Source organism: Chiroxiphia lanceolata, chromosome 5, assembly GCF_009829145.1.
Source record: "Chiroxiphia lanceolata isolate bChiLan1 chromosome 5, bChiLan1.pri, whole genome shotgun sequence".
Lineage (NCBI taxonomy): Eukaryota > Metazoa > Chordata > Aves > Passeriformes > Pipridae > Chiroxiphia > Chiroxiphia lanceolata.
This window is the reverse complement of record NC_045641.1, coordinates 26,615,831-26,629,197: the sequence shown is the minus strand read 5'-3', so window position 1 is coordinate 26,629,197 and position 13,367 is coordinate 26,615,831. Positions and strand designations below refer to the sequence as shown.

Sequence of the window (13,367 nt, the reverse complement as noted above, 5' to 3'; positions counted from 1 at the left end):
CTCTGCTTAAAAAACATGATTCTTTAATGTCCTATTTTTTAACTGAAGAGGTAAATTGCACATTTTAAGAGAAAGTATAAATATCTCAGAGCCAAGAGTTAAAAAAAAAAATTAAAAAATGTTATTACAGGTTTCTATATTTGATATAGAGGCCTAAATTAGTGACCTCTTAAATTATTCTTCTTTTCAGATCGCTACAAAGAAATCTTTAATCTAAAATGACCAGCTCATGGGCATGGATACGAATATTCCTTACCTGCCTCCTTATTGTGTGAATCAAAGGTAAATTCGTTTTTACTTTTGTGTATATCTATTTGCATTGCTGCAGCCCCAAAGACAAGCTAGTTACGTTTGAGGAATACCCACTCTGCTAAATGTTCTATAAACATCCAGCAGAGCATATATAAATGTGGCAGAGTTTATCATCCAGACAAAAAGCAAGAGAGAAAGAGATGGGCTGGTGGAGGGGAGCTGATAAATGGGTAGCAATGTGATATGAAGGAGTTATAGCACATCAACAGCCTCACTTTGCCAGTTTTGGGGGGTTTGTTTTTCTTGCTCTTTTTTCTAGACATCAAAGCAAAAGAGTTTTAATGAGGGTCTGAAGGAGAATAATGAGGTACTTTTGCAGATGTCTGCAGGGTGTTCCTCCTCACTCAAAGGGGAAACGTACAAAGACACTTTGAAAAACAAGTGAGCAATGGAAGTTGGCATCTTAGTTCTTTTGAAACAAAAGGCCCTGATGCTGACCTCATTTACACTGGTGAAAGCTGTATCTCCTGTGAAGTCAACAAAGTCTCTGTAGCATAAAATTGGTCCTAGATTACAAACTGCCAAAACTGTGTTCCAGATGCCTTGGTGACCACTGAAACCATATTCCAAAGATACTTTCAGCTCATTTTTGCATTTACTGTTATATCTCTGTACATCCTTCTGTGACTAAAGAGGGTCTGAAAAGTGCACGCTAATTAACTGTTTGACAGAAATGAGCAGATCACAATGTAGACAAGAATCTGACCGCTTTGGTTTACATATTTTACACATACATGTGTACATGTGTCTGTAGGGACAAATATGCACATACATGTATATATACACACATATTTGCATAGACCCATTCACAAATATACATTCCTCTTCAGCTTGATAGAGAAGGAGACAACTTTACAGGCTGATTAGAGACCAGGCAATTTTATATTAAGGAGTAGACATATTATCATTTCCAATTTTTTAAATTTTTTAAATGACTTACACATAAATCATTTAGCATATCCTATTAAAAGAGGATCCCGAGAAGAAAGGCTCCTACAACTTTTGCTAGCACTATGCGTGTCACGGGAAACTTTAGGGAATTGAACACGTAGGAGCCATTCAACCTTAGATGTCCAATTGTATCTAAATTTTCAGATTATCCCTGAAAGCATCTGGAAGCCCAGGGCTCACTAAATTAAGACTCAGCTCTCCAAGTCCATCATCTGCTCCATGTGGGCTACCTGAACTTAGATGACAGTTAAGATATCAAATACTATGGTATTTGATATCAGTGTCCTTCTGCAGGGTATCTTAGGCTATCCTATTTACCCAGAATGGGTCATGTGACACTTCTTAAAGGACAGAAATTATGTACAAAAGCAGACTCAAATGTCAGGAGTTGACCACGTGGCATGTAAAAGCATCGTTCCCTCTGCTCTGACATACTGGGATGTTCCCCCATGGAAGGATCATCATGATGGCTCCAGAGTTGGCCCAAGGGACGCTTATCAGGGGAGCTTTGTGGACTGGCTCTGAATCAAGCCTTGGGCTAGCCCTGGGGCTGCTCTTACACTGAAGCATTGATGCAGGCACTAAGCCATATTTATTGCACACCTCTCCTCACAGGGCTCATTTATGATTAGAGCTGGCAGAAGCTCCCAGTGCAGCAAGTCTGGGTTTTGGGAAGGGAGGTTCTGCACAGGAGAAACCCTGGCTGTCTCCCTCCTCCTTAAGCTGCCACCACTGCCGCAGTTCTGTTTCCCCTTCCCTACCAATTCAGTCCAGTGGAAGAGCATCAGGGAAATTAAACAGCACTGCCTTATTTGGAAAGAGGGTAGGAACTAAAAACTCAACATGAATTCAAAAACCCAACACAAATTCAGTTCTGGGATCTAAGTATTGCCAAGCACACTACAGGTAAAATACAGATTTGGCTCTGCAGAACTCTAACTGATTCATAGCAAATTTGAGAAGCAAAGAAATTGAGAATTAGATTTTTGCATGCAACTTTGCCTTGCTTACAGAAAGAAGATAGTTAATAATGGTAGGAAGCCAAAATTTACCATTCCTAATTGTCTCTCTTTATATTCAATTAAATTATAAGTTAACTGCTGCCACCTTACTCTATAATTAACATGAATTGTCTATATTTAATTAGAACAGTATATAAAAGATAAATTCTATGTATTTTTCTTTAATATGTTACAATTCTGCCTTATTGGTATGTGAAATTATTCATTTCACATTATTCATTTCACCATTTTTGAAACAGAAGCATCTACCAGTGGCAGGGAAAAGGAACTATAAGCCTTGCAGAATAGCCCAAACACTTGCAGAAAAGTTTGTACCAGCTATTGTAATTGCAATAGGATTCTTCCCTGAGTTATCCACTTCTTGAACCACTTGTGCCACTTCATTATTGTATGTAGGGAATGAACCATGAAATAAATATATTGAAAACTGACCTTTCTTTTGCCTTTTTTTTTTTTTATTTACAAAGGAAGTGGATGTGGAGTGTTTTAACTGTACAGCTACCTCAATCTGGAACAAAGCTGTCATTGCTCAATTTATGTCCTATAGAGATCAAAATTGGTACATAGCCCATAATGTATAGACTCTCACACTGCTTTTCACTCTAATGGTAAGCATGCCATTTATTAAAACTGTGATCCCAACTAATCTGTCTGTAGAAAACCACTGGTAGATAGATACAAGAGCTTTACTGAAAACAAGGCCAAATTTTTCCTTAAAAAGAAATAAAATAAAATAGAAGAAAATAACATGGGTAGTCTTGACTTCAGCAAGCACCCATAGAAAGTCAGAATTAGCCAGCTATAATCTAAATTATCAAAAGTTAAGGTGCAACCTCACCTGTTTTGTGTTGTCTTTAAGCAGCCTTTAAGACATCTATCTTTAACCTCTTTCTGGGGTTTATTATCGACCTTGGATGCAGTTTTTTTCTTGTGACAAATCAGCGTGTAATTTTTGTCATCATTGTTTGCCCAAAAGGTACCAACCGATGTCTCGTACCGTATACAGAACTCCACCTTAACTCCATCTTTCTGGTAAGGAGGTACCAAAGAAATCTTAAAGCAGAACTGATCTGTTTCATTACCACAAGAATTAGGCATGAACTCTGCAAGAATATCATAATAACTGAGCCAGTTATTCAGTGTCGTTCGAACATACACCTGTTTTTCAAAGGATATATTGAGGACTCGTATAATGCCATTCATACAGGTAATCCCAGGCAGGAGCAGAATTGACTCCAGCGTTACTTTTTGCTCTCGTACTTTTTGCAGAAGTTCTTCTTGAGAAGGAGGTAATGTAAATAGCTGAGAGAAAAAATATTCATCCTGAGGAAAAACTTCATCTTCTATATCATTGTCTTGTCCCGTATTTGGAAATTCCCAGATATTGAACTCTTTAACAGACACAAGATCAAAGCCAAATGCATCAGCAAATGAAACTTTTCTTGAGATGTTGGTGGGAGTATATGCCTCCTCTTCCTCTGAAGATGCAGAATTCCGCCTTCGGGGACGTGGCGAGTAACGAAGTTCAATGTCAATTTTAACATCTTCATCCTCTGAAGCGAAATCATTTACAGTCGGGACTTGTAATAAGTTAGCCCTGTTAACCTGACTAGGTTCTTCAAAAGACTCCATTGGGCTCTCTGATATAAACTGAAAGAGAACTGTATAGCAGCTGATATTTGAGACACTATGATTTAAAACAAGGATTAATGTTACAGTTGACATTGCAAAAGGGAGTCAGGCCTATTAATAGATGCTATGGTGTGAGAGATATGTTGGCCTTTCTCCATCTGACAGTGTTAGGTCTCATAATTTCAATGATACATTTCAAATATTGTATTGCCTATTTTTATGTGGCTCTATGTTCTAAGAAGAAGAACAGTGTTTAAAAACTAACTTCTTTACATTTCAAATTGCACGAATAGAGCTATTTTTAGATGATCAATTTATGTTGCACAACAAATTCATCATATTGGACAAATGAGGAGCTATTAATCTCTGATTAGGATACATACTTCTCAGGTAAATAGTTTCTATATTGTACGTTATTCCTTTAAATATTTTCAAGTCCATTTTTACAATGTTTTCAGATGTAAAAATGCAATGTCATGTGCTGCCCTAGCATTATACCATGCTGATTCAGTAGGCCAGATACTAGGACTATGCCAGCTTTTTCTAGTAAAGGATTAGCCATCACAACTTAAATCAACCAGAAATACTATAAAACATTGAAGTGAGTACACTAGAGCTGAACTTGTAAGGCACCATTGTAAATATGGCTGAATTCAACACTAATTGGACTAGGAAATCATGTAATTCTAGACTGCATTTAGCATCATCCAGCCAAACAAAGAGAAAAGCAACAGAAAGAATTAACTTGTGTAGCCAACTCTGAAACACAAATCTGTACCACACAGCTATAAACAGGAGAAAGAAACACACTGCACTTCTTAAAGGATATTCGATCTTTGTGCAGTTCATCTTCACATGATATGAAATGAAACAGTGTCTTCTTAATCAACTTAATCGGTTAGAATTTGGCCTTTACTTTTATGGTATTCCATGCATGGAAAGATTCAGTCTTTACAGAACAGAGATCTTGAACTCAAAAAGTCACCTTTTTTCCATCATATTATTTAACCTCTACTTCTTCCCTTGCATCTGTCTCACAGTAGAAGCTAAGAAATATAGCAAGACTATCTTGAAATTAGCCATGCCAGAGACTCACAACATTAGTGGCATGATCACAGATCTCAGCACACGTTACAAACCCTTTGAATCCTTCACCCTATTACTATAGCCTCGCTTATAGGTAACTTTAGCAAGGACCTGGGTATGACTATTACCAGACTATAAGGTAAACCCATCTTACCATGAATCATCTGGTACCATCTTTTCTGATGAGGCATCCTCCCACACCATGAGATCATCTCCAGATCTTACCAATGCTCTCCATCTTAACCCCTCAATATCCATCCCACCTGCTATTGTAAAAACATTCCTAATTTCCTAATATCATCATACTTTGAGACAATGGCATATCAGGAGAGACTTAAAAATATATTTCTACCACAAACTATATAACCTCTACACTCCAGGGATGTTATTTATTTTGAACCAGTTCTGTACAGTGCTGTATTTTTCAAAAAGGGCCAAAAGTAAAAGCATTCAAGACTTCTTGTTTAAAGATAGATGGCAGTACTATCCATTTATGTATTCATGAGTGTCTAAGAAAGGAGTGAGATTTCCAGAACTTCCCCCATAGAGGAGTCCAAAGTTTTTTTCAGTGGGATACCAGAAACACAACTTCTGCCTGCTCCCCCTTATGGCTCTGCACAGAGCTGCAGAGCTTATTTGCTGCATGCACATTTTGACTTTTTACTGTATGAATTAAGTAGAGCTTGGAAAATGAGGCTTCTTGGTCTAACGGTAACTCAATTTCTTCTGTCAACATAATCTAAAAAAATACTATGGTAGTAATTATGCAAATAAGGAGAATTTATTTATGATACTGTTACCTTAATGGTTACATCTGTTTCTGTGAAAAGCTCTTTCCTCTTTTTCATTCTGTATATTTCTTACGAAAAGCTGTACAGACAAATGCAAATGGGAAGTTAATTTCCCTGGTGAACTGTGGTGGGACATGGAGGTAAGAGGTGCAGGCAAGAGGAGGGCTGCTGACAGACTAATCTTGGGTACATCTCAGACTAAGGCAAACTTTGAGAATTAATTCATTTCTAGTTGAAAATGGAAGGAGAAAAGCAGAAAAAGAAAATCTGTGGAAACTAGTATTGCCACTAGACTTCATGAAAATAGGTTGAAGTCTGGTTAAAGAGGGTTTTGGTCTGTTGATTATTTTTGTTTTAATTTTTCTTTTCTTAATGCTTGCTGACACCAAACAGCAAGTGATTTGTCTTGGCCAACACTAGTTCAGTTAAGGAGAACCTTTACATTAGCTTCAGCAGGTACTAGGTCAGACAATCCTCCCAAGCTGTCAAAGAAATCACTGCATGCTGTCATGCCATGACAGAGGCTGCTTAGGAAGGAAGGATGTGCTGCAGGATGTTCTGAAAACAAAGACACATTCAAAGACTTTTTTTGTTTAAATCAAGTATTGTCAGTGACATTAATTAACTCATATTATTCTGTGCATCTCTAACTATCTTGTCATTCTTACACCTCTGTCCTGGGTGTAAAGAAACAAGTGAGCTGGAAAGCAAAGGGTTATTTGTTAGTTTAGTCTAAGAGCTACCACCGAACAATAAAATCTTCAGTTTTGTCCTATTATCTAGTTAGAGAAAGAGTGTGTACTTAGTAAGGGGGTGTAAAATAGGAAACAGAAAAATTTTGTGTAAGAAATAAACAATATGAAAGAGGGAAAAGATTCTACCTTTTTGCAAGAAAGAAATACCAGTGGTTGTAAAGATGGAGACCAATAAGCATAGCTGGGAACAGAGGAAGACCACTCTCTTGTTGGAAACCATTTCCTATACACAAGCTTCATCTTCTTCAGTGCAGAGGGGTAAGGGTTAATGTCTGTTCTCTGCCTGATTTAGGTCTTGTCTGGACAGTTTGCACTGAGTTAAACTTTTCGTAACAGTGCACATACCTTATCAAAAGTGTATATAGAGATAGTTACACCAAATCAAGCACAGTTATACATGTAAGGATTGCATCAACACTGTGAGAATACTATAATGAAAAATAATATTTGTTCTCTGCATCTTGCAAAATGGTGCCCTAAAATACCTAAATCAGACAACAGAGCAACTATTTCCTTTCAAAGTGTAACAGCAGCATGTAATTTTAGAATATTTTAATGGGATAACTTCTTTAATGACTTTTTTCCTAAAGCCTCATTCCTTACTGCTTTTAAACACACAAAAATTAAGTGTTGAACCAAGACAAACATTTTCCAGGTGTCTTTAAACACTGTTTAAGTAACAGTGGAATCACTAGGTAGAATTGAGTAAGAATCTGTAGAAAATAAGACAGCTTTATATGGGGTAGCTTCTCTATTGAACAGCATAGTAAACATTATAGGGAAAAACGTCACAGAATTAGCAGGCTTGGGACCTAATTAAACACACAGCAGAGCAACAAAAACTACAGTCAAATAGACCTTAGTTAACAAATACTTGCCCCTGCCCATGTTTTTGTCATACCTCTTATTAGCACTGACCAGTTGATCTTTCTTTGCCTTAACTGGAAAGAAAGAGACTATACCTTTCTGTGTCAACTGAAAAACAATAATGTCTTAAGCATGGACTAAAGATAGGCAGTATAAAATCTGCCACTTGGCTTTCTAACAGTGTATTTCGCAGCGCCCTAGAAAACTGCATTTCTTCAGCTGATAGTATGAGATATATTACTTGCTGCACTGCTATTAAATAAATCTATTAGGATAAGGCATAAATAGATTTTCTTCTTGCAGAGCACACTATTCTAGCTGACTGTTGACTGGTCAAAAGTGCTGAACCAGAGGCGGAAGAAATATTTTAAAGGTTACGTACTTTAGAAAAAAACATTGGTGGCATATTTTGAAACAGTAATTTGTTCTTAAAGTATGTAGAGCTAAGGAAGAAAACACAGTATTTCGTTTAAACAAGACTTTCTTTTTAAATTCTATATGATTGTAGTTAAATATCAGTAATAAAGGTTGACTGAGGACAAAGGCTTCCCTCAATTGTTTTTTGCTCTTAGTTACAGGTTGTATGCACTGTCAGACTTTTTAAAGAAATTTTTTCCTTTTACTGCAACTGGTCTACTCCGTGACCCACAGCAGAAACCAGATCACTCTTTAAAACTTGTGCTTGCTTTCATAATGCCAGCAGACACATTGCAGGCTTTGTAAATATATGTATAGAAAAAGAAACATTAGAATTACTGTAAGGGGATAGCCTGGATTCATACAATCACAGCTAAGTCACTGACAAAACTCTCTTAACCTAAATTGATGACAGAGAGCAAACAGTGACAGAGGAAGAAACAGTCATTGCACAGTGAAAATACAGAACAGATTACATTACTGGAACAGAATTTCCAAATACCTTGGCATCCTTATTCATCTTTTCAAGAATATTTCATTTATTGACAAATCTGTAGCATAAACTATTCAAATAATCTGAGTGATAAAGCTAGTCCCTTCTTTGTTACGGTGCTTTGTGGGAAATCTCAGATTTCTAATCATCCATCATTTTAGCAGCTCTGTAGAGAATGTGGCAACAAAAACGCTGCTTCATTAAGGTGTGTGTGGATATTTGAAGAGGAATCTGCTTCCCCAGGTTGGGAAAAGTCTGCATAGTAAGAGTAGACAATATACTTTCTTCGCCTCTCATTCTTCTTTTCACATAAAATTGGACATTGGGCCAATGAAAGTTGTTCTCCCTCTAATGTAAAAGCTTTGCAGACATTTCAGACAGTGACAAGAGGGTTCTCAAAAAGAATAAGGATAAACCAGGAAATTTGTCTTTCTTTTTCAGAAGGAACCTTGATTTGGGAAAGAGAGGTTTTCACCTTTAATGATAAGACTCAGAGGAAAATAAAAGTTAAATCCAGAAACAACATGGCGAAAGAAGGAACAAGCAAGAGACTCAGAAGCATGGGATTAATATTTTCTTTGAGGGCATATCTGAAGGAAAAAAAAAATCTTGGCGATCAGGGCTTTCAGCCCTTCCAAATGAAGCTTTTTTTTTTGCTCATCCTTTTATCTTTATCTTTCATTCCCTGTAGAATCTTTCTTTACTTATGGAAAGAACTGTTTACCTGTTCAGGTATGAAGCTCTTTTCAACACAATTTTTCTTCTTGCTTAGGATTTGAGTTCATGTTTCATGCTTTTGACTTTTGGGCATTCACATTTAAATTTCTGAATTCTTCAGATCCATTTAATAATCTCAGTTTCCTCAGTTTCTGACAACCAGTCCTTAAAATAGGAACTTGGAATAAGATTGTTTTCCTTAATTTAACTGGGATATTTGTAGGCACTCAAAGTCTAGGTTCTGTGCCTTGTCCTTTAAATCCTCTCAGTTTACAAACTCACTGCTAAAATAGCAGAACATAGTTGATTCTGTGTTTCTTTGTTGGAGATATGAGGAAAAGAACACATAGTCCTTGTCACTGTAAGCAGCATTTGTTCTCCAGTCTGCAACTGCGGTGTTCCATAAAAACACAAATCTCAGTAGAAATAACCTAATAATCTACAGTGAATCCAGTATTCTGAATTGAAATAAAATTTTTGATGTTATTATTGTAGGAACCCCTTTAGGCATGACCTGCTTACAGTTGCAGCAACAGAAGTGAGATGATTGTAATAAATAGTCTAAAGTTCAAGATCACACATTTCAGAGCTAATCTCAGTAATTTCTACTACAATTTGGCAACCATTCAGCTGCAAACAAGAGAAGAGAACAAACTGGGTAAATTAGTCATCAGAAGGTTACGGAAAACTACCAATAACAGAAAGATGATGGCAACTTTGTGATGGTCCAGGCAGGGAATTTCTAGTAGGGACAGAGCAGGTCAAATGAATGCCTTCAAAAGGGGTGATTGCTGAGGCTCAAGACCTAGGATAAACAGTTAAATAGCTCACCATGTCATCAATGGGATTTTTGAACTGCCAAGGCTGTTAAAATACCAGGTATGTCCCATTCACAATGATTACTAGAAAAGTGCTCTATAAAATCTTGCAAGCAAGCAGGTGACAATTCTGCTCTGGCACAAAAATACTAGATAACCCATGGGAACTATAGTGTTGCATTATGAGTCTTGTTTTCTGATCTAAAAACTTTGTGGCTACCAACTGAAACATAGGCTGGTGGATTTGAAAACCTGAGACAAGGCTTATAAGTGCCCAATCAAGATGATCAGTCAGGATGGGAACTTCAAGCTCAGGAGGAAAGGAATAATTTTAATGGATACTCTAGTCTCTCTCTTTGACAGAATTCGCATCTGAAGGGAGAAAACAAGGGTTATTTTCAAAATGCATGATGCTGAAGATTAGCATCAACTTTAGCTTTGTAAGATTAAATCTTTGATGACATTATTGATGCCTCAAAACACATACCTATTTGTGATATTTTGAACATCAAAAGTGACCCAAAAGGAGACAGTATACACTCTTTCAAAGATTCCACCATTTTGTTTTGATTTGCTTTAGAACATATTTCAACATATTTAATTACCTTCCTAGACTAATCTTGGGAAATCGTAGAATCATGGAAAGATTTGGGTTGGAAGGGACCTTAAAGATCATCTAGTTCCAACTCCCCTGTCATGGGCAGGGACACCTTCCATCAGACCAGATTGCTCAAAGCCCAGTCCCACCTGGCCTTGAACACCTACGGCTATGGGGCATCCATAAATTCATGGGGCAACCTTTTCCAAGATGAGATAACTGTCTATTCCTTAATAGTGTCTGACCTCAGGAGGCTGAGGGCCATGTTAAAGTTCAAGCAACAATAGATTCTTTGAGGGTGCCAGAGCACAGCACCCACTGGCTCTGAGTGGTACTTGCTCCCTCAAGTGGTTTCTTGGGTCAGTAGGACTGGTCACATGCATACTCAGATGAAAGCTAGTTACACAATTGGGATCAGAGAGTTAATAAGAAGAAAAGGGGAGCAAATTGTGTTTGGCTTTTTTGGTTGGTTGGGGGGGGTGGTGGGTTTTTTGCTTTAATTCAGTTTCACCAAGAAGGGGCAGCTATAAAATCGGATAGGAAGTTTCCTTTCACACAGTACTTTCTATTAGTGTATAAAATAAATGTTTATTGTACTAAATATAACATGTTTGACTAAGTGTAGAACACAGGAACCAACATGTTGGTTTCAGTTTGTTCTGCATATCACTGGAGGGTCTAATCCTTTCACAACTCTGTCTAGCCACCATCAATTTCTCATTAATCATTATGTTTCAGTGGGGAACACTGAAGGGTGTTTTCTCAAATTATAATGAAGTGAGAGGCTAACGTCATGGCCTGTTTATCTTCATACTTAACATACTAGAATTTTTTTTTTTCATTCAGCTAGGACTTGCACCTTGACTTTTGTAAACATAGGCAGTTCGGTTTTCATTGTTAAGAATGTTGACATAACAGAGTATAAAATAGGAATCTGGGTATGTGAGAGCAGCACATTTAAAGTCCAACTTTCATTTCTCCTGCTGGTTATATTCAGCGGACCAATTATTCAACTGGCTACTTGCAGGAAAGTATCAGGATGCTTAAAATAAATGCTAGGTTTCATTCTGCTATAATGAGTGAAGACTTTTCTGAAAACAATGAAGGAAGTGTAGACATCTGTACTGTAGAAGAAGAAGAAGAAAAGCTGGTTCACAGTATTGCACCCCGACTTCCCAGCTCTCACATATATACAAAAAAGGGTCTTCCTGTGACTGTGGATGAAGGAAGATTCTTGGAAAAACCACCTCTATCTTACATAGCCTTGATTGCAAAGGCAATTCTTTCTTCTCCTACAAATAAGCTGAATTTAGCCGCTATCTACAAATATATTGAAGATAACTTTCCCTTTTATAGGAACAAAGGTGGAGGCTGGAGGAACAGCATAAGGCATAACCTTTCACTAAATGATTGTTTCATCAAGGTGGGAAGATGTGAAGATGGCAAAGGAAACTACTGGAGTATTCACCCATCAAACTTAAATGACTTTGTTCATGGGGACTTCAGGCAACATCGAAGGTCACGAAAGCGAGGGCATCAAAAGGAGCTAGAGCACTGCCTTGCTGTGAATTATTTCATACCATGGGGATACTATCCTTTCTGCCCAGCACCAAATTGGCTTTATCAAATGCCTTATTTTTTGGATCCTCTGTGGAAAATGCTGTATGCTGAGAGACTGCCATTTGTGCATGAATACCAAAAATGCAATGTAATACGGAGTGATAAACCACCCAGCATTACTGAAGACTTGTTTCATGGATTTCCTGCCGCTTCAGTTATGCAGCAGAATATTTTCTTAAATATTCAGCAGGGTTTCCCTAATTCCCTTTTATTCTCCTCTCAAAAACAGCAGCAAAGTGAAGCATTCAGGCACATCTGTAAGTACTAGAAAGTATTTGAAGTGCAGTAACTTCACAGGCAGCTTGGGACTCTGTCAAGATACAATACATTAATACATATAGCACAGTTTTGAACTTTTGTATATGTTTAAAGACAGGAGAAGAACTTGCTTACTTTTATATGCCAGTGATTACCCATGTTTATTACCTAAGTGTATGAGCTTTGAAACCATAACAATGAATACTGGTTTTAATAATTTGGCTAGTCAATGACCATGCATTGACCATGCATAGATTACTTTAGTATAAAATTAAATCCATTGGCACTGACTGCCCAATGAAATTATTTTTAAATTGTCCTATGTTAATCATATTATTGTATACTACTACTCCATTGGATTTAAATTAATAAAAATAAATATGTATTTCTGACTATGTATTCAAATGTGTACACCCACATATTTACTTTTATATTATATTGAATAGGAAGTACTAATTTTTTCATTGTCAGTTGAGAATGTCTTTGAAATGCTACTTTTCACCTCCTGTGGTGAAAATACTAAAAGTGCTGAAAATACTGAATTATTCTTTTACTCATTTAATATTACACATTGGTTAGGACTCCCTTGGGATTATTAATTCTGATGCATTGTATTGATCCAAAAATTTCTGTATATTTATGTATCTTTAGCAGTTAAGTTGGATACTTGTTCTTGTTTGAATAAATGTTGAAATTAATAAATATTCCAAGTGAAATAGGACTGCAATATTATCTATAATACATTTTTAAGTTCAAATCTGTTTCTTAAATGCATGGCCACACATTATTAACCTACTTATGCGATTAGTTAATGACAGCATGACTAATTATGAGTTTACCCATTAGATAGGTATAATCAATTTGAGAAATTTTCATTTTTTCAGATAATGTCACCTATGTAAATTGCTTAAGCTTGTATCTATACTTTTAGTTTACATAGTAATATTTGTGTACATGGTTGCTTACATAGCTACAGAGTATACAATGATATAAAGTGCTCAATTAAATCGTAGCAGAAACTTTCAACCAG

At 36.7% G+C, this 13,367-nt stretch overlaps 1 protein-coding gene across 1 annotated transcript in view; it reads right to left on the bottom strand.

Annotated features, from left to right (window-relative positions):
• The window catches only part of PPP1R3A (protein phosphatase 1 regulatory subunit 3A), a 28,782-nt gene extending 24,865 nt beyond the window's left edge, over positions 1-3,917 (bottom strand). The window contains exon 1 of the mRNA XM_032688129.1: positions 3,124-3,917. Coding sequence (XP_032544020.1) covers positions 3,124-3,917 — 794 coding nt within the window. The remainder of the gene's footprint in view (positions 1-3,123) is intronic.
• Between the last annotated feature and the right edge of the window lie 9,450 nt (positions 3,918-13,367).